This window comes from Narcine bancroftii, chromosome 6 (assembly GCF_036971445.1).
Source record: "Narcine bancroftii isolate sNarBan1 chromosome 6, sNarBan1.hap1, whole genome shotgun sequence".
NCBI lineage: Eukaryota > Metazoa > Chordata > Chondrichthyes > Torpediniformes > Narcinidae > Narcine > Narcine bancroftii.
In genome coordinates this window covers 135,339,998-135,366,056 of record NC_091474.1, presented here as the reverse complement: position 1 = coordinate 135,366,056, position 26,059 = coordinate 135,339,998, and the positions used below count along the sequence as shown (strand labels likewise).

Sequence of the window (26,059 nt, the reverse complement as noted above, 5' to 3'; positions counted from 1 at the left end):
CACCTTTTGCCCCCTCAGAGGTAGAATGACCTGCTGAGTTGTTCCATTGTTCTGATTTTTGCTCCAGATCAGAGCATTTGCAGTCTCTTTTGTCTCAAGCTCTGGACCCAGACTCACTAGTTCCTCTCTCTTCTCTCCTCCCCCATACCCCCCCCCCCCCACACATCGCATATAAATTTCCATCACCAAATGGAAGAGCTCCAAAGAGAAATTTAAGCAGCAAATTCTCACTTTCACTGATACACCCATGCAGGCACTTACCACAGACCCACAGCTGTGTAAATCACTCTCCAGGACAGTGAGATAGATCACTAATCTCCCAGCACAATGGAATTCAAAAAATATCTAAGATATTGAAGTAATGATTTATAACATGCAAAAATGAAACTTGCTTCCCCAGTATCTGTTTTCTCTTGATGCTTTTTCTTTTAAACTAGTACTTTCTTACAAGAGCTGAGCAGGCTGCATCAACACCCTTCCTGAGGATGGTGCAGATAGTCCATATGGATGCTGAGAAACAGATTTGTGCTCAAATAAATTACAACATCAAAGAAAATTCGACATCTAAAACTGAATGTTTCAAATTCCACTGTTTAAAACAGAGATTTGGAGGGTTAACAAGAGGCTTGAAGTCCATACTTGGCAGCACCTATGTGTTAGTAATTGTTGACATTGCTCCATATTTTCCTTATGTTTTCTCACAGTACTTCACAAGAGTGTTATGAAACCAAAGATTTATGCCAAGCCACGTAAAGCAATTTCAAGATATTAGACCAAAAGCTTGGCCAAAGGGATAATGTTTTTTTTTGAAAAGAGAGATAATAATAAGATAATACATAGATACTAGCATACCCTGATGAGTCACAACTGAGTCAAGCCAATAATCATCTGAGTTGATGATCAGAAAGACGGGTAAATAAAAAGTTCCACTGTTGTCACTTAATACTACATATAGAAAAATGGGAATTGTAGCAGAATGAAATCAATGTCTCTCTGACTGGATGTGACCATGCTATCGGGAGACAAATAATATGACATTACCATCTCCATGTATTCCTATTTCTTCTTCTACTGCATTAGAACTGCTGGCAAGGTTAACCTCGAATAATTGACAGTTAGTGTATCACACATCAGATGACCCCATGTCAGCATACACAGTGGGCTTTTTGTGAAGGTCAGGGCAGACTCAACTTTCATCTCCATTGTCCATGGACATGAAAAGTATGACAACTTCCATTTCTTTGTTGAATAGATGGAGGCTATTTCAGAACATTAAATCTACACCAGCTCCTGGAGCAATCCCATTATCCAATAATTTTTTTTAAAAATCTGTTCTACCCACATTCACGTCAACTCCCCCTCACCACTCAAATAGCATGAGAAATAGTTTAGTGCCAAATTACTTTACCAACCTGCATGACTTACAAATGTGTTTTGGCACTGAAACACCCAGAGGAAATCCGTGCAGTTACAGGGGAGAATGTACAAACACATTTCAGAAAGGACCAGAGTCCATACTGAATGTGGGTAGCTCATGCTGTGAAACAGTTGTTCCACTGGATGGATTAGTGAGCTGCATAAGTGAAGATCCTACATTTACTTAGTCCTAAAACTGAGATAAAAATATTTTGTGCTCTTAACATAAATAAGATTTTTAATTAAAGTATAATTTTAATTATCAAAAGTAACTGTTTGAATATGGAAAAGATTTGTTATTCAATTAATAATTCAGATACAGGATTCCAGAAGTTATGGGTCATTTATGATTCACTATCTTACTTTATAATTTTACTCCAATGTAATTAAATTGTCTGATCTGTATCTTTTCTATGTTCCTTATATTAATTTTTTAAAAATCTTCTCTTTGCTTTTAATACCAGTCATATAGAGCATCTGGCAATGCGGTTAGGTAAAGGGTTTCAGTTTTTCTCTACTATTTTCTTTTTTCCTTTTTTGTATTACTAGTTTTTTTTCTGAAAAAGTATATACTGTTTAGAATATGAATTATGGATATGATTTACAATTTATGTAAATACCTTATTTAGTTTATGTAATTGTCCATATTATCTTATTTAATTGTACCTTTTTTGTTTGTATTTTCTTTATTAAAATCAATTAAAATATTTTGAAAAGTAACGAAGAGTTCAGCATATCTGTGACAATAACTATATTCACCAAAAAATGTTGCTGATAAATTGTGTTGCTGCACCAAATTTATCAGCCAAGTCTTTGCTTATTGCTGTGCCTGTGCTTCTAGTTTCTCCTCATGGATGGCTATATGGACAGTAGTGTTGCAAATTTGTAGTTCAATAGCTGCTCTGGTAAAATCTTAAAGGAATGCTATACTTGAGCTGTCCAGCTGTTGCAACGAAGGCCTGAGATTGGGGTCAGGGTTAGCTTACGTGAAAACAGCTTGTGTCCATCTGGGTAGATTAAGTATCACTGAAGAAAAAAAGAAATGTCAATAAGGGGGCTCCATAGATTATGTTTCTTCTCACTGCAGACCCCAAAATCAATGGACCTTCCGCAGAGAAAGAATGAACCATTAATACTGTACTGAGATTTGAATAATATTTTCTGAGAGGATTGTGAATCCTTGTAATACTCCACCAGAAAAATGTGGATGCTCAGTTGTTGGATATATTCAGAGTAGTGATTGACATAATTTTTGATGCTATGAATATCAAAGAAATTGGGAATGTGGAGTTGATTTCAAGGCTTAGCCACTACTTCTCAATGGTAGCAAAGATTCAGGAGTGAAATAGCGAAGCAGCTCTCCTCCTTAATTCACAAATCATTGAGAGTCTGATCCATCGAAGTTCATTTTCATCCATGGTTCAGTTTAATGATCAGGATGTTCTTGATTTCTGATTTTATAAAGTAAATCCAGACCTGTAATCATGAAATTAGCACCACCTGCAAACACCTGTCCATTCTTGGGCAGAATCCCTGGTACCCCAATACTTGTTATTGACCTTTCCTGCATTAAGTGCTGGAGGTCATACAATGCCCTCCATAATGTTTGGGACAAAGACCCTTTTTCCCCTTTATTTGCCCATGCTCCATAGTTTTAAATTTGTAATCAAACAATTCACATGTGTTAAAGTGCATACTCCAGATTTTACTCAAGGTTATTGGCATACATTTTGGTTTGACCGTGTAGAAATTACTGCACATTTTATACATAGTCTCCTCATTTTAGGAGAACATCATATTTGGGATAAAGCAATGTATATTAGTCACGTTGCAGATCCCTTGCATCCAATGGTTGCTTGAAGTCAGTGATTCACAGACATTACCAGGTGCTGAACATGAAGCTCTCCCAGGCCTCCACTATTGCCATCTTCAGCTCCTGCTTGTTTCAGGAGTTTGTCCTCTTAAGTTTTCTCTTCAGCATATGGAAGGCATGTTCAATTAGAATTAGATCTGTAACAGATTTGGCCATTCAATAATTTTACAGTTTTTAAGATTTGAAAAACTTCTTTGTTGCTTTAGCAGTAGGTTTTAGATCATTGTCTCGCTGAAGGAAGAAGTGCCTTCCAATGAGTTTGGAGGGATTTTGCTCAAACTTGAGAAGATGTTTCTATGCACCTCAGAATTTGTTATGCTATGGCCATCAGCAGTTACATCATCAATGAATAAAAGTGTACCAGTATCTGTGGCAGCCAGACATGCCCAGGCCAAGAGAACCCCACCATCATGTTTCACAGATGAGGTGGATGCTTTGGATCTTGCATAGTTCCTTTACAACTCCACACTTTGTTCTTGCCATCACCATGATAATAGTTTAATCTTGGTCTCATCTGTCCACAAGACTTTTTTCTGGAATTCTGCAGGCTCTTTTAAATACTTCTTGGCAAACTGTAATCAGGTCATCCTTTCCGAGGCTAACTTGTAGTTTGCATCTTGCAGTGTAGCCTCTGTATTTCTATTCATGAAGTCTTGTGTGAACAGTAATCATTGTTGCATCTGCTTCCTGAAGAGTGTTTCTGACCTGTTGGACAGGCGTTTGGTGGCTTTTCTTCATTATGAGAATTCTTCTGTCTAATGCCGTGGAGGTCTTCCTTGGCCTACCAATTCCTTTGCAATTACTGAGCTCACCTGTATGCTCTTTCTTCTTAATGAGGTACCAAACAGTTGATTTTGATAAATCTACTGTTTGGGTGATGATTATTACTATTTTATTCTTGTTTTTCAGCCTCATATTGGCTTCTTTGACTTTCATTGGCACAACTCTGGTCCTCACATTGAAAAATGGCAACTGCAGATTCCAAAGGTGATCAAAAGCTTAGAAACAAGTCTCACTCTCTTATACCTGCACCAATAAAGCAATTAAAGATACATGAGTAATCACAAACACCAGTAAAGCCGAATGTTCCATCATTATGATGCCCTGAAATGGGGGAACTATGTATAAAAATTGCTGTAATTTCTACATGATCAAACCAAAATATACACAAATAACCTTGAATAAAATATAGAATGTGTACTTCAATTGTTTGATTACAAATTTAAAATTGTGGAACAAAGGGGCAAATAAAAGAAAAAAAGTGATTTTCTTCCAAACATGGAGGACACTGTAAGTGTTGGCAACCCATCAGAAGTTCAATTTCACATCTCATTTTTTTTTTGCTGGCCAGCTCCCTCTCTCCATTTTACAAGGTTTTGGTAAATGTTGTTGGCGTCATTTTTTACTTGAATTTTTAAAATTGAAATTTTATTTAAATTCCAACAACAAAAAAAAAGTTAAGATTCAAAAACAAAGTAATCTTGGGATGAATAGCCATCAATCTTTGAAGGTAATAGAGCAAGTACATAAAATGCTTTGGAGGGCATATGGAATACTTGACCTTACTGGTCTCGACACAGAATTTGACTGGCAGTGAACATTATGGAGGCCACAGCTGGAGCGCTGTATACAATTTGGGGTTTAGGTCATCACAGACCTGGAGTTATGAGAATTTTGCTGGGGCTGAAAATTATAGTTATGAGGGGAGACTGCTCAGGCTGGATTGTATTCTTTTGAATGAAGGAGATTGACCAAATATTTTATTAAAATAGAGAAAATAATTGGAGGATTCAAAAAGGTTAACAAGCAGGACCAATTTCCCTTGGCAGACAGTTCCAAAACTTGGATGCACTGGCATAAGGATGAAGGATTTCAGTGCAATAAAGCAAAATAGTTTTCAAAGAGTGGCAGTGTACTGGATCTCTATGGCTGAAAGGGTGGTTGAACACCCTTCTGAGGATGGTGCAGATAGTCCATATGGATGTTGAGAAACAGATTTGTGCTCACATAAATTACAACATCAAAGAAAATCCAACATCCAAAGCTGAATGCTTCAAATTCCACTGTTTAAAACAGATTTGAAGGGTTAACAAAAGAGGTTTGAGTCCATACTTGGCAGCACCTATTAGTAAGGATTTCAATGCAATAAAGCAAAATAGCTTTCAATCAAAGAGAGGCAGCATCCTGGATCTCTATGGCTGAAAGGGTGGTTGAATCAGAAACCTTAACCTGGACCAGCTTTTGAAGACTATAAAACAAGAGTTGGGGAGTGGAGACAGTCAATATGGTTCCTTTATGCCTAGTATGGGCATGGTATGTTGAAGGGACTCCAAAAGTGGCAAGGTTAGCAGTCTGCTTTTACAGTGTCAGATCAGAGACACTGGTTTGAATCAGGCATTGCCTAAAAGGTACATTCTCCCTGTGACCTGTGTGGGTTTTCCCTGGGTGCTCTGGTTTCCTCCCACCCTCCAAAATGTACAGGGTTTTAAGTTGATTGGGTGTAATTGGGTGGTACAGATTTCAATAGCTTTCATTGGCTTTGACCATGTTGAAAATTTGAAAAAGGGTAATGTGTGTTTCCACGCATTACTTGAAAAGTTAGTTCGGGCATTTTGATAAGATAAACTTATTTTAAGTATAAGGTGCAGTTCTCCTTGCCGAGATTATTCAGGAAACCCATCAAATTTTTTGGTTCCTTTTAAGGCCTTCCTTTCCGAACCAACTTTTCTTTTATCCCCCTTCAAATAGATTATTTCACTTTTTCCTAATTCTCTTCTCTCCAACTACAGTGGAATCCCTATTATCCGGGACATCTGGGGATCACAAATGTCGGATATGCAAATTTTCTGGTTGGCTGAGACTCTCTCTTCCAATGCCTAACTAATACACCTGCATTAAGAATACACTGTTTAAAAGAGTGCAAAATGTAATTTCTTTGATTTCAAAGTTACATAGGTACATGACAATAAAATATTAATAAATCTTATACACCGTATATTTCAGTGTACGCTAACCCACTTTTTTCAGCCTAATTTTTAAGGGTTTTATCATACATCAGGTGTACAAGTCTATCCCCAAAAATAGTGATGCCTGAGATGTTGGACGTTTGTCAGGTGATAAGTCGACCCACAAAAAAAATCACAATGAATGATCTGCTGGGCATTGGCTGGAGGAAACTGTCATCATCGAGGCTTCATCAAAATGACAAAAGTATTAAGTGAGTTTTAAAGCAAAAGTGATAGAAATGGCAAAGAAAACCAACAATTGTGACGCTGCAAGAAAATTTGATATATGAGAAATTGGTAAAAGACTGGAGGAATAAAGAAGAGACTTCAAGGAAAATACCAAAAAGGAAATGTTAGATGAGAAGAGGAATGATTCATTGGCCAGAGTTCAAAAATCACATTGCAGAATGGATAGCAAGACTGCTACATAGTCACTCAAATAAAAATGAGAACATTTGCACTGAAGTGGGCAAAGTTGCACCCAAACCTCAGTAAATATTTTGAGGCTACAGTAGGCTGGCGTAACCATTTCATAAACATGAACAATCTGGTATTACAACAAAACAAAAAGCAAAAATTGCTCTGAAACCACAAAGAATTTGAACATGAAGTCCGAAGTTTTCATCAGTTTATTCTACGTAACTGGCAGAAACCCAAGTTTGCATTGGCAAATATTGGAAACAGACAAAACCCACATGAATTTCAACATAATCAGCAATATAACAGTGGAATGGAAAGGTGTGAAAACTGTGCAAACCAGAAGTACAGGCCATGAAAGGATCAGGTTTACCATGGTGTTATTGTACATGGTCGACAGGATGAAGACTCATAATCATCTTCAAACACAAAATTAAACCTAAAATAAAATTCCCAGCAGGTATTTTTATATGTTCTCATGAAAAAGGATGGATGGATGAAAATGGTGTAAAACTATGGATAGACTATGTGTGGAACAGGTGGCCAGGCAGCTTGCACATGTAATGAAGTTTGCTCATCTGGGATGTGTTTCGTAGCCACTTAACTTAGAACACTAAAAGTAGATTAGCACTAAATAATCCTTAGGTGGTGGTTATCCCAGGTGATTTGATGTTTCTATTGCAACCTCTTGATGTCTGCTTGAACAAGCCATTCAAAGACCAAGTGTGTAAGGAATGGATTAGGGATTACATCGATGACGAGTGCAGAAAAGTAATTTGCAAAAGGTGGGGCATGCTTCCTGCATCACTTCATGCTCAAAGCATGGGACAAAATGCAAGTGGAGACTAATAAAATCACTTAAAAGTGCAGTATGTCTTGTGCAATTGATGGCATGGAAGCTGAATTATTGTGCGACACTGATCGCAAAGCTGAAGCTGCCTCATCAGATACAGACTGGGACCTGTAGGATGACCTTTTAAACAATGAGAAAATAGATGTGCTTACTACAATCTTTGCCTCAGATGATGAGTGATTTTGAAGGGATCTAAATGTGTTTTTGTTCAATAAAAATATCGCTCAATAAAATTTTCAATGAAAATTTATTGTAATCAATTTATTTTTGGTTTTTCAAGGGTTGACCTATATACCAAATCAGTTTCCAATGGTCGAATTATATGCCGAATTGGTGTCCAGTGGGTTTTTTTTTGCACTGAATTCAAGGTATCAAAAGTATATTTGGCGTACAAGCCAATCCTATTTTTTGAGACATTTTTGAGGGTTTCAAAAGTTGACTGGTATGCTGAAATATATGATAGCAATAAAAATAGTATTGAAACCCATGTAACACTGAAAAGTTAAAAAATCACTGTACTAATTATTGATCCCCTCCCTTTGGAGGCTACATCAACAGTCCACTCCTAATAAAATAAGGCAAAGGGTTCAAAAACCAGAAACTAATTAATCTTACAAATAATTAAGAATTTTGTTTCTTTATGGTATTCTTTAAGATTCATTTCAATAGTGGAACATCGAATTTCCCCTCCCCTCCCCCGAGTCAGACATGCCATCATATCAGACATCAACATCTTTCTATGTCATTAATAAGGCCCTTCTAGTGATTAGGCAGGTGATGGTAAGGACATGGGATTGTGAAGCAGACAAAATCAAACCTGTTGGCCCACTTATTCCAAAGAGAGCAAGAAAAGGATTTGGAGTCAAATTAATATTAACAACTAAAGACAAGGTTCAAAATACCCCTTTCCAAAAATTGGAAAGAGGATATAACCAGAACATATGAAAGAATGTACCTTCTTCAGTTATACATTTACCACATTCAAGAAATTAGAATAGAATTCAGCCAATTGAACTACCTTAAACTGTATTAATGAGTGTCTAGCACAAAGAGAGGATGAATGCACTCACTTCAAAATAGAATTCCACGTAGTTTCAGAAAATGGCTGTTGAAAATCCTGTTCCCATAATTTTTTTTACTTCTGTCCAGGGAACTGTTCTAGAATTTAGTAGTAGTTCATAAAAGGCAGATACCACCCCTTAATAATTAGGTTGGAAATTATAAATCATCCCTATATCAGGTTCCAGATCTTTAGGGAGCTTCAAAATTAAATAATTGAAAAAGCTCCTAACCTGTAAATAATGAAAAAAAAATGTTAGGTATTATAATCTGTTCTGGGACCCCAGCTCTTTGTGATTTTTAAAAAATATAAATAACCTGGATGGGTCAGTATGTCTGCAGATGACAAAGGTTGGAAGAGTCGTGGATGGAGTTGAAGGTTGTTGAAGATTACAAGATGATAGAGACATGATGCATAGTTTGGCAAAAAAGCAGCAGATTGAGTTCAATCCAGATAAATATGAGATGATTCATTTTGGAAGGACTAACCAGAAGGCTGAAGGTTAATGGTTGGTTACTTAAGAATGTGAATGAACAGAGGGACTTTTAGGTGCAAATTCATACATCCTTCAAGGTCACCACACAGGTTGATAGAATATTTAAGAAGGTCTATGGCACACATGTCAAACTCTGGCCTGCGGGCCAAATATAATTATATTTGGCCCGCAAGATCATATCAAAAATGTATTAGAGGTGGCCTGCTGGCTGCCGCCCCAGTATAGCGCATGAACAGTAACCGCTGTGTACCAGGGTGAGAGAGAGAGAGAAAAATCCTGGTCCTTGAAAAGTAGAGGTGGGTGGTTTTATAAACACGCTGTCGTGTCCCCCCGCCCACCCTCCCCCCACCGCAGCGCGGCCTGGCCGGTGTCAGGGGAAGCCAAGGCCGCTTCCCAGCGCCCGGAACCCCAGTGGGACAGCGTTTCTTGGAGCTGCAGATGGAGTCGGGATGCCGGAGGGAAGATTGGGGCTCCCCGCCAGGCAATGGGGGCCCCGGCCGCCGGCAGCCCTGCGCCTTCCCACCGGACCAGGGGCGGGTGCCCGGAATACACGTGGAAAGCGAGGCTGGTCGGGCAGGTAGGGTGGAACCCCCCACCAATCTCGGGAGTGGCGTGGGCTGGATCGGGATTAGCCACGCTCACCTGCTCCTCCACCGCTGACCGGGATCCCAGCGCGGTCCTGAGCGCGGAGACTGCCCTGGAAAGGTCCTGGGACACCGGCACGGAAAGAAAAGGGGGTCCGGGAGAAACTCAACAGGTCAAGGGGGGTCCGGGAGAAACTCAGAAGGTCAAGGGGGATCTGGGAGAAACTCAGCAGGTCAAAGGGGGGTCCGAGAGAAACTCAGCAGGTCAAAGGGGGGTCCGAGAGAAACTCAGCAGGTCAAGGGGGAGGGGTCTGGGAGAAACTCAGAAGGTCAAGGGGAGGGGGTCCGGGAGAAACTCAGCAGGTCAAGGGAGGTCCGGGAGAAACTCAGCAGGTCAAGGGAGGTCCGGGAGAAACTCAGCAGGTCAAGGGAGGTCCGGGAGAAACTCAGCAGGTCAAGGGAGGTCCGGGAGAAACTCAGCAGGTCAAGGGAGGTCCGGGAGAAACTCAGCAGGTCAAAGGAGGTCCGGGAGAAACTCAGCAGTCAAAGGGGGATCCGGGAGAAACTCAGCAGGTCAAAGGGGGATCCGGGAGAAACTCAGCAGGTCAAAAGGGGGTCCGAGAGAAACTCAGCAGGTCAAGGGGGAGGGGTCCGGGATAAACTCAGAAGGTCAAGGGGAGGGGGTCCGGGAGAAACTCAGCAGGTCAAGGGGGATCCGGGAGAAACTCAGCAGGTTAAGGGAGGTCCAGAAGAAACTCAGCAGGTCAAGGGAGGTCCGGGAGAAACTCAGCAGGTCAAGGGGGGTCCGGGAGAAACTCAGCAGGTCAAGGGGGGTCCGGGAGAAACTCAGCAGGTCAAGGGAGGTCCGGGAGAAACTCAGCAGGTCAAGGGGGGTCCGACAGAAACTCAGGGGGGGCCTGACCTTGCCAGGACCGTTGCCCACTCCCCCTCCCTGCCGCAGGCCGACCCATGACTCACGGTGACGGGGCCGCTGATCCGCCGAGATGCCACTCTGCAGCGAGAGCCGATGCCCCCGCACTGTCGTTGTCCAACCCTATCGCCCACAAACCCCGCCCTCCTGCACACAGGCTTGAGAAAGTATTATGAACTTTAATCTCAGGATAAAACGATCTTCCAATAGTTTCATATCACAGTGATAAATATATTCCTGGTTAAAAATGGTCCTGCACCTGGATACAAGCTCATTAGGCATAAAACTTGAAAAGTGTGTCAATCAAAGGATATCTGTACCAATGGAAAAAGGGCATGGCAAATAACCCTGCTAGAGTTCATGCCCACAATCAGTCACCCATTTGATTGTTTCAGGAATCATGTTATTCTCCCACATTCTCAATAGCCCTCAGATTTTACTATTCGACAGCACACTAGCAACATTTGACAAATCCTCTATAGAGAAATATTATTTATTGAATATTTTATTTCTCATTTGTTAATGCTTCTGGAAAGAGTTTATCCAAAACTATTATTAAACATTTATTTTAATAAGAAAAAGTTTAACATTACATATGTTGAAAGAAGAGAAAACATGCAGATGTTGTTGAAAATTTTCAATAAATATTTAGTTCGGCCCTCGACTTCGTCCAAGTTTTTAATTTTGGCCCTCCGTGAATTTGAGTTTGACATTCCTGGTCTATGGGATGCTGGGATTCATTAATAGGGGGATTGAGTTCAGGAGTAGAACGGTCATGTTACAACTCTACAAATCTTTGTAAAGACCACACAGAGTCTTGTTTTCAGTTCTAGTCACCTCATTATGGGAAGGACGTGGAAGCTAAGGAGAGAGTGCAGAGGAGATTTACCAGAATGTTGCCTGGTTTAGGAAACAAGTCTTATGAGGCAAGGTGAGCAGAGCTGGAACGTTTCGCTTTGGAGTATAGAAGGACAAGAGGAGACTTGATAGAGGTCGACAAGATTATGAGAGGCATAGATAGGGTGGATAGCCAAATACGATTTTCCAGGGCAGGATCAGCAAACACCAGAGGACACGTATACAAATTTAAGGGAGGGAAGTTTTGGGGAAGACACCAGGGGTACTTTAAAAAAAAAACACGTCCCTGGATTGCCTTGCCAGGGATGATGGAAGATGCAGAAACATTGGGGGCATTTAAGAGACTCTGAGACACCTGGATGAAAGAAAAATATGGGTAGGGAGGGTTTAGTACTTTTTTTTCAGGAGGGATATATGGGTCGGCACAACATTGAGGGCCGAAGGGTCTGTACTAATGCAGTAATTTTCGACGTTCTACAAATTTAGTGCATAATTTTTCAAAAGAGGCAAGATTTTGGTCAGTTCAAAGATTTAAAAAGGATTTAGGTACCTAACTTTGACCAATGATGGTAACTGACATCTTGAACTGAAATAAAAAAGGAATTACCTGAAATAGGACTAATTAATAAGAATCTATGATAACCAAAGATGTTTCCTAAATTGAAACCAAATTCTCAGTCTATGTCTAAAGTTATCAGTTAATTTGGAAGCCAAAAAAAGGTAAAGGTGCTCCAAGTATTGAAAGAAGGGAATACTTTTTGATGGATTTATTTTCTAAATTAATCTATTTTGAAGCTCCTCAAATTTCCTGGAGTTGAATCTAAAAAAAAATCTAATATTAGCTGTCCAATGATAAAATCTAAAGTAATGATAAGCCCCCAATCTTTTTAATATTTTGAAGGAAAACCTTTAAGACAGGCCATTTATTTTTCTGTATAAAAGAAGATATGATAGAATCCAATCAAAAAAAGGTTTGGGAACAAAAACAGGTACAGCTTGAAAAATATGAAAATTTAGGAAGGATATAATATTGACTTGTCCAATTAATATCATTGAAAGAGGGGACCACTATATCAAGGACTTAACGTGACTCATGAAGGTAAGAAAATTTTCTTTAAATTATTGAATTTCTTGGTAATAGTGATACTTAGATAGTTGAACTGATTTTTTTAGCTATTTTAAAAGGAAGAGAGCAGGAAGAGCTCAAAACGAACACCTTACTCTTCTGCAAATTCAATTTATATTCTGAAAATTGCCTGAATTGATAAAGTGATAAAATCAAGCGAATCGATTGGTCAGGATTCCATATATACAACAAAAGATCATCTGCATAAAGTGACACCTTATGAACACTTCCTGCTCTTGTGATTCCGGAGATATCAACCAATTGCCAAAAAGCCACTGCTAGAGGTTTAAAGTCAAATTAATAATGGGCTTAAAGGATATCTCTGACTGGTACCATAATACAATTTAAAAGGTTTGAATTTAATTGAATTAGCAAAGATTGAAGCTGTAGGAGATAAATATATCAGTTTAATCCAATGTATAATTTTGGGGGCCAAAATTAAATTTTTCTAACACACTGAATAAGTATTCCCATTCTCCTCTATCAAAGGTTTTTTTCAGCATCTAAGAAATAATACATTCAAAGGACAAAATTGGAGGAGAATAAAGAATGTAACAAATGACGGATATTAAATTATAAGTAATGTCCCTTAATAAACCCAGTTTGATCCTCAGAAATGACAAGAGACATGATACTCTCTAAGCTACGATCTGAAATCTTATACAGTATCTTAGTATCCAGGGAAATCGGTCAGTCAGAGGAACAGTCCAATGGATCCTTATTCTTTTTAGCAATAAGAAAAATTGAGGCTTCAGAAAAAATTTCAGGCAACTTCCCACTAACTAATTTGAAAAAAAAAATCAGTAATAAATAGTCTTTAATTATGTAAAGTTCACTCTAATCAATTCTTGTAACTTACAAATATAAATTCCAACTCCAGTCACTGGTGCTTTAACAGTGTTTCCCTAACCGCCCAACCCCAACCAACCAATTTTCCCTTGCAACCGCTGCAACCGTGTCTGCCTGTCCCGCATCGGACTTGTCAGCCACAAACGAGCCTGCAGCAGACGTGGACATTACCCCTCCATTAATCTTCGTCCGCGAAGCCAAGCCAAAGAAAAGAACAATAACCATGCAAGCATCATAATTAAGTTACAGGTAAAGTCTTACTAATGTACCGAATACTAATAAGGACTCTTGCTAGGCAGAGATAAGAGATATTTGGGAGAATCAGCTGCCTCTTTATCCTAATGCAACTTTATTGAAATTTTATTCAATCAGCTACTGTGGCCGATACACTACCCAGGCATTCTACTGGCTGAATCTTTGCTGCCATCTTCATCATCCCATTCCCCAACCCGATGTCTCCAACTCAAGTGTTGGTCAGGGCCAAGGTGCACTTTACCACCTTCCTCGCGTTGACAACCCAGCTCACCTCCAGACCAGTGGCGACAGTGATAAAGAATTGGTGTGCATTGAGGGACATTACTAGTTCAGCAAGGCAAACTTGTGCCTGTCCACTGAAGTCTCAGTGCTCCCCCACAGGGTCCATCCGCCCAGTCTTATTTATTTGAATTTATTTATTTCCTTGATTTTTTTTGTTTTGCCAGTTGTTTGAGTTTCAGTTGATTGAATTCCAGTTAATGGAGGTTCTATATTTTATTCTATATATTGTATTTCAATCAACTGTGACACATTACCTCCTTCTGATATCAGAATCAGAATTTATTGTCATGAACATCTCATGACATTAGTTGTTTTGCAGCAGCATCAAAGTGCAAATATATTACTTTTGAAAAATAAATATATAGTGCAAGAAAATATAAGAAAGTGAGGTAGTGTCTGTGGTTCATTGTCCATTCAGAAGTCTGATGGCAGAGGGGAAGAAGCTGTCCTTTGCCACTGGGTGCTTGTCTTCAGGCTCATGTACCTCTTTCCTGATGGTAGCAATGTGAAGAGTGCATGGCCTGAGAGGCAGCGGGGTCCTTTATAGAGGCTTTTTTTTTTAAGATACTGTCTTTTCTAGATCTTCGGTGGAGTGAAGACTGGTGCCCATAATGATACTGGTCAAGTTAACAATTCTGAACTTTTTTCTGTCCTGTGCACCTTAATTCCAGGCAGTGATACAGCCAGACAAAATGCTTTCCATGGCACAACTGTAGAAATTTGTAAGTTTTTGGTGATGTAACAAATCCCCTCAAATTCCTCATGAAGTTGAGCCACTGGTGAGACTTCTTGTGATTGCAGAAGCATAGAGGCCCCAGGACAGATCTTCAGAGATGTTGACATCCAGGATCTCGACGTTCTTAATCCTCTCCACTGCTGACCCCTCAATGAGGACTTCAGGAGAACACAAACCAGTCCTCTATCAGCTCCTCGGTTTTGCTATTGTTGAGTGCAAAGTTGTTGATGTGTCACCATTCAACTAGTTGATCTATCGCTCTCCTGTATGCTTCTTCATTGCCATCTGTGATTCTACAGATGAATCAGCAACTTTGTGGACGGCATTTGAATTGTGCCGAGCCACACAGTCATGGCTGTCGTGTGAGTAGTGCGGTGTCCTTGAAGTGTGCCTCTGTTGTTAGTCAGTGAGGAAGAGACATTATTTCAATTTGTACTGACTGTGGTCTTCCGATGAGGAAGTCAAGGATCCAGTTGCAGAAGGGGGTGCAGAGGCCCAAGTTTTGGAGCTTGTTGACCAGCACTGAGGGAATGATTGTGTCGAAGGCTGAGTATAGACAAAGAGTAGCCAGATGCATGTGCTTCTGTCGTTGAGGTGATCCAGAGCTGAGTGGAGAGACAATGATATTGCATCTGCTGTGAAGCAGTTGTGATGATGGGCAAATTGCTTATGTACATATTAATTCTGGCCATGACGAAACTCTCAAATCAGTTCATCACAGTTCACTCTGCTCTTCTGGGGCACCAGAATAATTGATCTTAGTGAGGATACTAGGGCTATTCAACTGCAAAAGGCAAATGAGATGTTGTTTTTCATTGCTAAAGGGTGGGAATTTAAGAGCAGGAAGGCTCTGCTGTAACTGAATGGGTAATCAGTCGTCGTTATGCACACCGTTTCCCAGCAACGTGGATAAAGTAGTTTGCAGTCTCTTCTCGAATAAAGTCTTAGGAATACCTTTGTTTTTGAACAGATGGATGAGGCCACTGTATTCCAATGAAGAGTCAGCTGAGATTCCAGTATTGGATAGGGTACAAAATGTTGCACCTTTGACTAAGAAGCAAGAAATTTTCCACTGATAATGCCTTGCTTTGAGTCCAGATCCTTTCATGTTCATTCCATTAACATCTGAGGACTCTCCTTAATTTTGATTCTTACCTGGGTTTACCCAAGTGAATTTGGTTTTGGCTTCTCCTCTCTGGTAATGGCAACTTTCTATGTAAGAAAATCTTCATGGGCCTTTCTTCTAACAATCCTTCTGTGACGACAGCATTTTTTTGGATAACATTTCTTCATATTTCTTGTTTGCAATGCTGCCATATTCTGCACACTAATGAACAAAGTCTAGATACTAGAATGACCACCTCTGGTTCTCCGTTTTGTATCTGTGATGAAGGCCATGTGGTATAGTGCTGTGCAGGCTTTGGTCACAAGACCAAGAATGGCACTGATCATTTTCAAGATGCTGATTGCTCACCTGTGTTCCAAAACTCCATCTGAGTTTCGTGAACAAATCCTACAGTGCTCATTACAATGTAAAACATACAGGTGAAATATTAAATACTTCATATTAATGTAGAAAAATTAACTCCACACCTTATTTCCATCAACCAGTCCAAGTATCTCACCCATATTCAAATAAATATTCCTCGACCTCTGAACATGTGGTTTTCTATAAGAAACATACCTGGAAATGCTTCCATGTAGAGCTATGTCAATATATGGATGCTTTAAATTGCATTGGTCTCTCCCCCAAGCTTGTTTAAGATGGACTGTGAAGATGGGTATCCTGGCCAGCTGTTGAGTCAGTTGAACAGCGAACTAGTAATTGACCAAAGCACTCAAGTGCAAGCCCGCGGCCATCTTGGTAAGTATTTTAGAATTCCTTTTTGGGACCGATAAATATGACCATATAATGAACAGTCATCTCTCTGACAGACAGATATTGGATGAGATAGAGCAATGGGGATAACGATTGCTCTCTGATAGGATTACACCAGATGCTTCTCACCTGTTGCTGCTCTGATAGAAACAGAGGTTATGTGCATGAATGCCAGACTGCTTCAGCCTCATGTTCCAGTCTTTGAATCGGCCACTGAAATGGCATCCTGGAAGTTTTGTGTTAGGAAGTCTTCACCTGACACAAGCAGAGTTGAGCATTTTGTTTCAAATTAAATGTGCATTATAAACATATCATACTTTAATGGATGAAAATTCTATCGTACAAAAAAAAAACTGCTGCTTCTTTTTATCAACAGAAGGTGATTATGAACAACATCTTGAAATCAATCAACTCCATGAGTTGTTAGCCAAACTTGACAACAAATCACAATTACCTCTTAATTTACTTTAGATGAAAATTATTCAAGCTTTCTGTGGTTTTAGCTTCCCTTGTCTTCAATAAGGTATAGTGCTATCCTGTCTGTCTCTCACTGCGTGCCATAAAATTAATTTGCTTTCGTTCTCCCACTTCTGATTAACAGTTTTTGATCTGAGATGTTATCTGCTTTTCCATCCACAGATGCTCCCTGACCTGCTGAATATTTCCATAATTTTTTGATTTCATTAAAAAAGTTATTTTGCTTCTCAGGAAATTGTGCTAAATGATATATCTAATGGTTCAAAATCTGAAGAGTTAGAGGGGAGAATTTGTTTTATCTGTCTACAGAATTAAATTTGTTGATACTTAGAAAGTAGGAAAATCAAATTGAGAAGACATGGGGAACCTTGGAAAAAAAAGCACTTGACCAAGAAACAAACAATACAAACTGAATTTCTCTCCCTCATACCAATTCCTTCACCTGTCCCCTTGGACAGACTCTTAATGAAAGGATTTATGAAAAAACATGCAACAGGAAGTTGATTACTCTGAACACAAAATGTAAACAAAACTGAGAAAACATTTACACTGACAAAATGTTTGTCACGTCATCAACAGCTTTTGGCAAATTATAATGGCAATAAATATACACAATTACAAATAATTGTAATTGCTCAAGTCTCAGTCATGATTTTTAAATCAGCTACTAGTGTTTCCCTTTCACAAAAGGAGCAAAGGATCAGACCACCTGTACCACCAAGCTTGCTTGTGTGAGCTACCACTGACGTGCCTCAAGATAACATCCTGGAAGCAAGCCCAATAATTGAAATTTATTGGTGAGTTATTTTTAAATGTGCTGGTTAACACATTCACGCCAAATTCCTGTCCATACTATTTTAATGAAGCCATAACGAGTTTAAAATAAATGAGCTAATGACTGTGATAAGTAGTGGAGAAAGGAATTTGACATAACCTTGCTAATCAGGACATTAAAAATAGCTTTGAAGGAATTTTGAATCACAAGGTGCCTTTGAATATCTTCATATAATTATTTTAATGATGCCTTCTTGTCTGGAATAATTTGTTTTTATTTTCTGCTCACACATGATTATCCAGTTATAGTTTTGAAATTGATATTCAGGCAACCAGTTTGTCTGAAATAATCCCAACATTTTTCGTCTGACATCCATCATCAGGAAGTGCTTTGAGAGGCAAAGAACATATTTATAAGCAACATATGAAAGGCAAATAGACTCATCAAAACCAATGTCTGAACAATCTAACCTACAGCAAGTTAAGGCTGTATTAATAATAGGTTTGGGACTAATCCTAATATCTCTTGGCCCAAAAATAATTAAAATGGATTTTTGTTGGATTGCTTTAACCCTGTCAATAGGAGAGCAGGCAAACTTCTTCAACCAGTCCTGAGTTGAATCAGGGTCTTGGTGACTTCAAAATTGAATTTACATGTTCAACAGCCAGAAATGGTCATCTACCTTGGATGTATAACAAGCTTTTTCAATCAACCTAGCAGAAAGCCAATTAGCATACTGCACAGAATAGTAAATTATTGAGGACATTTTGAGATAATATCTATTATGTCTGGTTAAATTTGACACTGTCCCATTGTGTCATCTGAAATTTTATTATACTGTACATATTTTTTTACATTTGATATTTAATTACAATATTTGAAAACAAAGGACACATTTATAGACTGGATATGAAAAAGTAGCATCTGTGGGAGGAAAAGAATTTTAACCATTTCTGCTTAAGACCTTGTGTCATGATTCTACTCAATGCATTGAGGGTCTCCAGCACTTTCTTTTTTGTCCAGACTACAGTGTTTGCTGATTCATGTGTTTCCATTTATAGATTGGCTTTTATATCCTTTCTTATGTGGCTTATAAATAGGGTCAGAGTTGTACAGCACATTATTGGGCCTTCTAGCCCAACTCCTCTATGCCAACTGTGATGCCTCTAAATGTAAATCCCATTCCCTTGCTTTAGTTCCAGATCTCACTGTTACTTTCCTATTCAAGTAAAAATCAAAATACCCCTTGAATGCTTATACCACTTCCTCTGACAGCTATTTGTACTAAAACACACTGTAAATGCTAGAGGAATTCAGCCGGATTCATAGCACCCATAGGAGGTAAGTATATATCACTGACATTTCAAGGCTGAGAGCACATTTGTACAAGCACCACTTTCTTTGTGTAAAACTTCCCCCTTTGATCTTCCTTGCATCTCTCCCCACTCTCATGAAATCTATTCATTATACTTTTATACCTATACTCCAGAATAAAGACCATTAATATCTATCCTGTTTAGGCCCATCCCAACTTTATAAAGCCCTATAGTGTCACCCCTCAGCTTCCTATGTTCCAGGGATAATAAACCCACATATTCAATTTCTCCTCATAGGTAAAGCCCTCTATGCTTGGTAATTGCTGGTAAATCTCTTCTACACACTTTTCAATGTTACCACACTCATCCTGTATTGTGGTAACCAAGACGTACAACATATTCCATGTGTGGCCTGTCTAATATTTTGTACAGCTGCAAAATAGCATTCCAACACCAACACTTAGTGATTCTGCCTGTGAGGGTAAGCATGGCAAAAGTCAAGTTCCTTCTGTTCATCGACACTCGTGAGTTCCCTTCCAGTTATTTTATGCTCTGTTAGTATTTTAAATGTCATAGCAATACATTTCCTTCGGAGGAAAATTTAAGAAAAAAACAAATATCTTGACAAATTTGTACCGAGGTCTTTGTGGAAATAAGGAAATGGATGGCATAAAAGTCACATAGTTACTCTGATTCCCTACCACTGCAGAGATGTGGGCTCAATCTTGAGAATGCGATCAGTCTTTGTGGAGTTTGCATGTTTTTACAGGTGCCTTGGTTTCCTCCCATATGGCACAGAGGTGTTGACAAGTGGCTATTGTAGATTATCCTATGGTATATAAGTGAACAAAAGGCTCAAAGATTAATTAATGGGCACCTTATATTCACCCAACTATAGAAAGGATATCAATAAGATCGGAAGAGTGCAGAGGAGATTTAATTTTGACATACAGGCCCTTCTACCTCATGGGCCCGTGCTGATGAAATACCCTAATTAACCCACAATGCTAGTACGTTTGGAATTGTAGAAGAAAACAGAGCAACCAGTGGAAACCCATGTAGACACGGGGAGAACATATAAACTCATTACAGACAGCGATTCAAAGCCGCAATTACATTGCACTAACTGCTATGCTAAACCATGCTGCAATTTTTGGAGCTGAATCCATAAGAAAAAGTTGGACAGGTTAGAACTTGGCTCCCTGAAGCATAGAAGAAGGGGAGATTTAATAGAGGTATACAAAAATAGATGGAGTAAACGCAAGGCAACTTTTTCTACTGGGGTGAGGTGAGGAAAAAAAAACGCTAAAAGGCATGGGTTTTGGGTGAAGGTGGAAAAGTTTAGAAGGAACATTAAAGGGAACTTCATGCAGAGAGTGATGGGAGTGTGGGACAAGCTGAATTTCTGAATGCATGTTCAATTTTGACATTTAAGACAAGTGTGGACAGCTACATACATGGATGGGAGTGCTATGATTGGGGAAAGGTCAGTGGGAATAGGCAGAATAATAGTTTAGCACAGACTAGAAGGGCCAAGGGCCTTTTTGTGTTGTAATATTCTGTGCTATGTGTGGGGGAAATAGGGAAAAAGTACATGACGACAACCAGATTGCTCTGATATAATATGGCACAGACATGAGCTCTAAATAGTCTCCATATGTAATAGTAGTTAATAGAACAGTTTGATTAACATCTGTAGTTGGGAAAATACTTGAATCTATCATGAAAGAAGAAATGGCAAAAAATTTGGATACAAATGGTTTCATCAAGCAAGTGGTGCATGGATCAAGGAAGGGCAGGTCCTGTTTGACAAATTTACTGCAGTTCTTTGAGGATATAATGAATTCAGTGGATAGAGGGAAACAGGTGGATAAAAGATGATCCAGATGCATCAGGTTAGGAGTAATGCATTAAGCACAGATAAATGATTGGAAAAAAGTTGGGTTTAATGGATCTTTCTTTCGTTGGCAATCAGTGGTGTGTGGAGTCCAGCAGGGGTAGGTGCAGGGCCTTCAACAGTTCACGATTTATATTTGATGATTTGGAAAAGGGGGCCAAGTGTAACCTATCTAAGTTTGCTGATGACACTAATTTACCAAAAATTAGGGTGCAGAGTTTCAAATTTCTTTTGTGCAAACTTTTCATCAGAATTGGAGCCAAAACCAGAACAACTGCTTGATATAAACACAAGGCAAAAAAGAAACACATTAAAAGAGATGAGTCATGGGTTTCTCTATCATTACAAGATATAACAATTGTACATTAAATCAAAAAAGGGTGGTTAATTTAAGTGTTCATTTAATGACTGTTCTAAAACAATTCCATAGAGTTGGTGCACAACTTACTCCATATTTCAACGATGATACAACTGCAAGCAATGAGAGAATCTATGTTCTCTCGAGATGGTCTTTTCAGGGGAGACTCACTGAATACAAAAGTGGGAAATACAAAACACTACTCTATGATTTGTGCTCATTGAGGAAAATGGCACTAGCACTGTACATTTATTATCTTGGAAAAATGAAAGCAAAACACTACAGATGCTGGAAATCTAAAATAAAGACAGAAAATGCAAAAAATAGGTCAGACAGGATCTTTGGTGAGAAAAACAGTTAGCATTTCAGGTTGATGGTTTTTCATGAGAACTCCTGATGCAAGGTCATTTTAATTGCTTCATTTTGGAGTTGTTAATAACTAAGTACATTATTTAGAGTCCAGTATTCAGCACATTTTACATTTATATGACATTCCCATTGCTTTGCTTGAGTAATCCAAAACTAATCCCTCTCCCTCATTCTGGGGAATAACAATACATCTTTCTCATCTTCAAATTCTTATTAATTTCCCCCAAGAGTAGATGTGTTGATTAGGACCTTAATGTGTACCTGTCATGCACCACAGAATCTTTTATTTGGCACCAATTACTCACGTATAATCCAGGTGGACCCATATCGCCCTAATAAAAACAAAAGTATCAATTAGTTAATCATTGATCAGTCAACAATCAATTAATTATTACCCTGTTTCTATGCTGAATGATACATACCCTTATAAAAGCAGTAAAATACATTAAAAACTTGAAATGTTCATCTGATCTGCAGCTTGTTATAACAACCAAAATCTGTATTATAGTCTTCTATCTCCATGTATTATAGACTACAGGATACTTGCTACAACTTATTTGGAGATAACTCTGAGCACTTCAACGTGGTCCTTAAAATTCTATGACCCATGTTCAAAATACATTCATGAAAATCTTTTAAACTTTCATGAAGAAATTTTCTGTTGGAGAAGTCCAGAGAAAAATGGGCAATGGTCTAAAGACAAGGCATAAACCTATTAGGATTGAAATGAAAAGAAACCTCTACATTAAGAGTTGTGAACTTGTGAAACTCCCTACCAAAGAAAACTGTTGATGCCAGATTATTAGATATATTAAAAAAGGAGATGAATGTGCCTCAAAGGCAAAAGGGATCAAGGGGTATGGAGAGAAAGCAGAAATTATGTACTTAAGTTGAAAACCATGATTATATTGAATTCCTTTCCATGTGCCATCTTGTTGTTATTTGATATCTCGCTTATGACTGTAATGTTATTTGCAAATTTTAAGGTGGAGTTGGAACTATACTTAGCTGTGCAGTCATGGGTGTAGAGGGTTATAGCGAGAAATGAGTAAACGTGGTGTTGAGGATAATTGTGAGGAGTTGTTGTCACCCATCTTCACCGATTGCAGTCTGTTAGACAAGAAGTGAAGGATCCAGAAGCAGAGAGGGGCACTAAGGACCAGATCCTGAAGTTTGGGAATAAGTTTACTGGGGACTATGGTATAGAACTTGGAGCTGTAGTCTTAGAATAGTAGTCTAACGTGAGTGTCCTTGGCATCCCGGTGTTCCAGAGCTGAGTGGAGAGGAAGGGAGATGGTGCTTGGACTGTAGGCAAATTGAAGTGGTCAATCATTGCGATCCTGAAGATTTTCCAATACTTACATTGAACATGGAACATTACTGCATAATACAGGGCCTTCGGCCCAGGATGTTGTGCTGACCTAAAAACTAAACCCTCCCTACCACATAACCCTCTATTTTTCTTTCATCCATGTGCCTGTCTAAAAATGTCTTAAATGCCCCTATTGTTTCAATCTCTACCACCATTCCTGGCAATGCATTCCAGGCACCCACAACTCTGTGTAAACAAAAAAAACTTACCACTGATGTCTCACCTAAACCTTTCTCCCTCCACTTTGTACAGATGTCCTCTGGTGTTTGCTCCTCCCGTCCTGGTAAAAAGGTGCTGGTTATCTACCTTATCTATGCCTCTCAATCTTGTAGACCTCCATTAAGTCACCTCTCATCCCTCACTCCAAAGAGAAAAGCCTATGTCCTGCTCACTTTGCCTCACAAGACACGTTCCAATCGAGGCCACATTCTGGTAAATCTCCTCTGCACCCTCGCCAAAGCTTCCACATCCTTCCTGTTATGAGGTGACCAGAAAAGAACACAATATTCTAAGTGTAGTCTCAACAGAGATTCAGTGAGAGTTCATTGCGATTCTTCCAGAGAAAGGCAAAGCCAATGTGACTTGACCACACATTATATCACCTGATAAAATACAAGGTGTGGAACTCACTGGAACTTTTTCACTAAAGCTTTTTCCCCCACCAACAACAGTCTCATAACCATCAAATCTAATGTCTAATTTCTTGTCCAAGCTTTCTCTCAGTGGCTGCACACATTCATTTGTAAAGTAACGAGCTATTTCACTCCATCTAATGCAAATTACATCAGCACAGTTGGTGCTGTGCAATTGCTCAGGAAAAGAGGGGCAAGATGTAATACCTGTTTAGCCTCCCAATCAGGGTCACATGAAGCCATGGATTGCAGATGGTGGATGGTTTTTTTTTGTTTTTTTTTACAAGCAGACTATACAAATTAGAATTTATGGATTTCAAACTAAAAATGCTAGGCAGATGAATTTGCTGATCAATGGTTAGGATTACCTGTCCTGTTTGGACACAGCAACTGAAGGCGACAACGGGAAACCACTTCAGTATTTTTCCCTTGCATAATTATGAGCTCAACATCGACTATGGTCTCAGCTCAAAGATGGAGCCTTTACCAAAGGAGAAGAACCAACAACTATAATAGAGGGTCAGAGATCATGACGGATGGAGAGACAATGATTACCTTCGCTGAAAAAGGCAAGGCATCTGAAGAAATGAATGCAAATTGTTAAATCTTCAAGTGATTAGTTCAATGCTGAGACTTTTATTTGAAACCATTGTCCCCGCTTATATTTGAATATTGTTTGAATTTTCAATATTAAGAAAGCTAATAAGGAGCAAAATGTATTTAAAGGAGGAATTAACCCTTTCTATAACTTCATTAATTTGATGGCAAATTTTAGAACTGCTGTCATCATTTTTACGCATACTTTATGATGTCTCTCTGCATCCATGAGGGTAAAGTCATTGGACTTGGATACAATCCGAGTATAATCCTACTAACATATTACAGGCGAGTCATGTTACACCCATGTACTTATATTCTGTGCATCTGCTCAGACAGCTCATTTTGTTTGACTTGGCAATTGCTTTTCACATTGCAGAGATGTTTTCATTGAGTGGTCTATACCTTCCTCAAGCTCTGTCTTTTGAAAGATTATAGCCTTCATTGCATAATCATGTTTACTATCTACCAATTTAGAATTTGCCTGCAGTACTTCATATCTGTGTTGAATGTCACCCTCTGTTCATCCAACCAGATATTGCATTCTTAGTATTTTAATTATCATCAATGAATCTTATCGTTCCATATGAATTAATAGGCAATTGTTTTGTTTTTAAATATTCATGAAGTGACAGAAACAAGTTTCCAGGAGATTCCACCAATTCTATCTGATCTGAACTATTCTCCTTAATATTAAGGAAATTCTTTAGCCTGGTAATATTTTGTAATGCTGAAATGGGTTGTTTGTATTTGCAAATATGAATTTAACTAATTTTGTCCATCTCCTTCAAGTCAAAGAACAGTAAATATATTTCATGATCACTGAGTTTGAATTTCTAAAATGAAAGAAAGTGAATTTGGCATTGAATTCTAGATATTTAAAACAAGCCATTGACTCGCCATCACTGGTTACACATCATGAACAAGTCAAAACTACTGTACTATATTCAATACATTTACAAAAAAAAAAGCAATGTGTATTTCACTTGACCCTAGCATCTGCTAGCATCTGCATTTTCTTGTTTAACTCCATCTTTTGTGATGGAATTCTTTTTGCTCAATTTTGAATCATGATAGGCCTCTATTGAAATTTCAGATGGCACTCACTTTTTCACCTTTTGCCCCAGCTAGATCCACGATGCCAGGATCTCCATTTAAACCCTGTGGAAAGACAGATTTTTAAAAATCAGATATTTTCTTCAACTGCATTGGTTGTTTGATAATTGTAGCTTTAATCAACACAATTTAATGTAAAGATTAGCCAAACTGTTCAAGCAAATTAAGAATTACAAAGCAAAACCAAATGTAACAATCATCATTTAATGACATCAAATGTAAAAATACAGACAAACCTGGGTTGAAATATATAGCCAAGGAGTTTTACAGCGTGGAAACAGGCCCTTCAGGCTAACTTATCCACACTGACCAAGTTGTCTTCCCAAACTTGTCTGCATTTAGTCCATATCCCTCTAAACTTTCCTATCAATGATCTGTCTAAATGTCTTTTGACCCTTGCAATTACACCCACCTCTCCCACATCTTTCAAAATTTTTGCAACGTTAAAAAAATAGAACAGTTATTTTTCATACACAGTCCAAAAAATAAAACATGGATTCCACACATACATTCACATGACTTCTTGAAGA

General features: G+C 38.7%; 1 protein-coding gene across 7 annotated transcripts in view; it reads right to left on the bottom strand.

Moving 5' to 3' along the window:
- col19a1 (collagen type XIX alpha 1 chain) overlaps nt 1-26,059 on the bottom strand; it is a 346,509-nt gene that overhangs the window by 205,371 nt on the left and 115,079 nt on the right. For all 7 annotated transcript variants that reach the window (XR_011340316.1, XM_069886134.1, XM_069886135.1 and 4 more), the window contains 2 exons: nt 25,521-25,574; nt 22,118-22,144 (listed from right to left, as the gene is read on the bottom strand). Coding sequence is in view for 6 of the 7 variants with exons in the window: in XM_069886134.1 (XP_069742235.1) it covers nt 22,118-22,144; nt 25,521-25,574 (81 nt within the window). In the remaining variant the exon portion in view is untranslated. The remainder of the gene's footprint in view (nt 1-22,117; nt 22,145-25,520; nt 25,575-26,059) is intronic.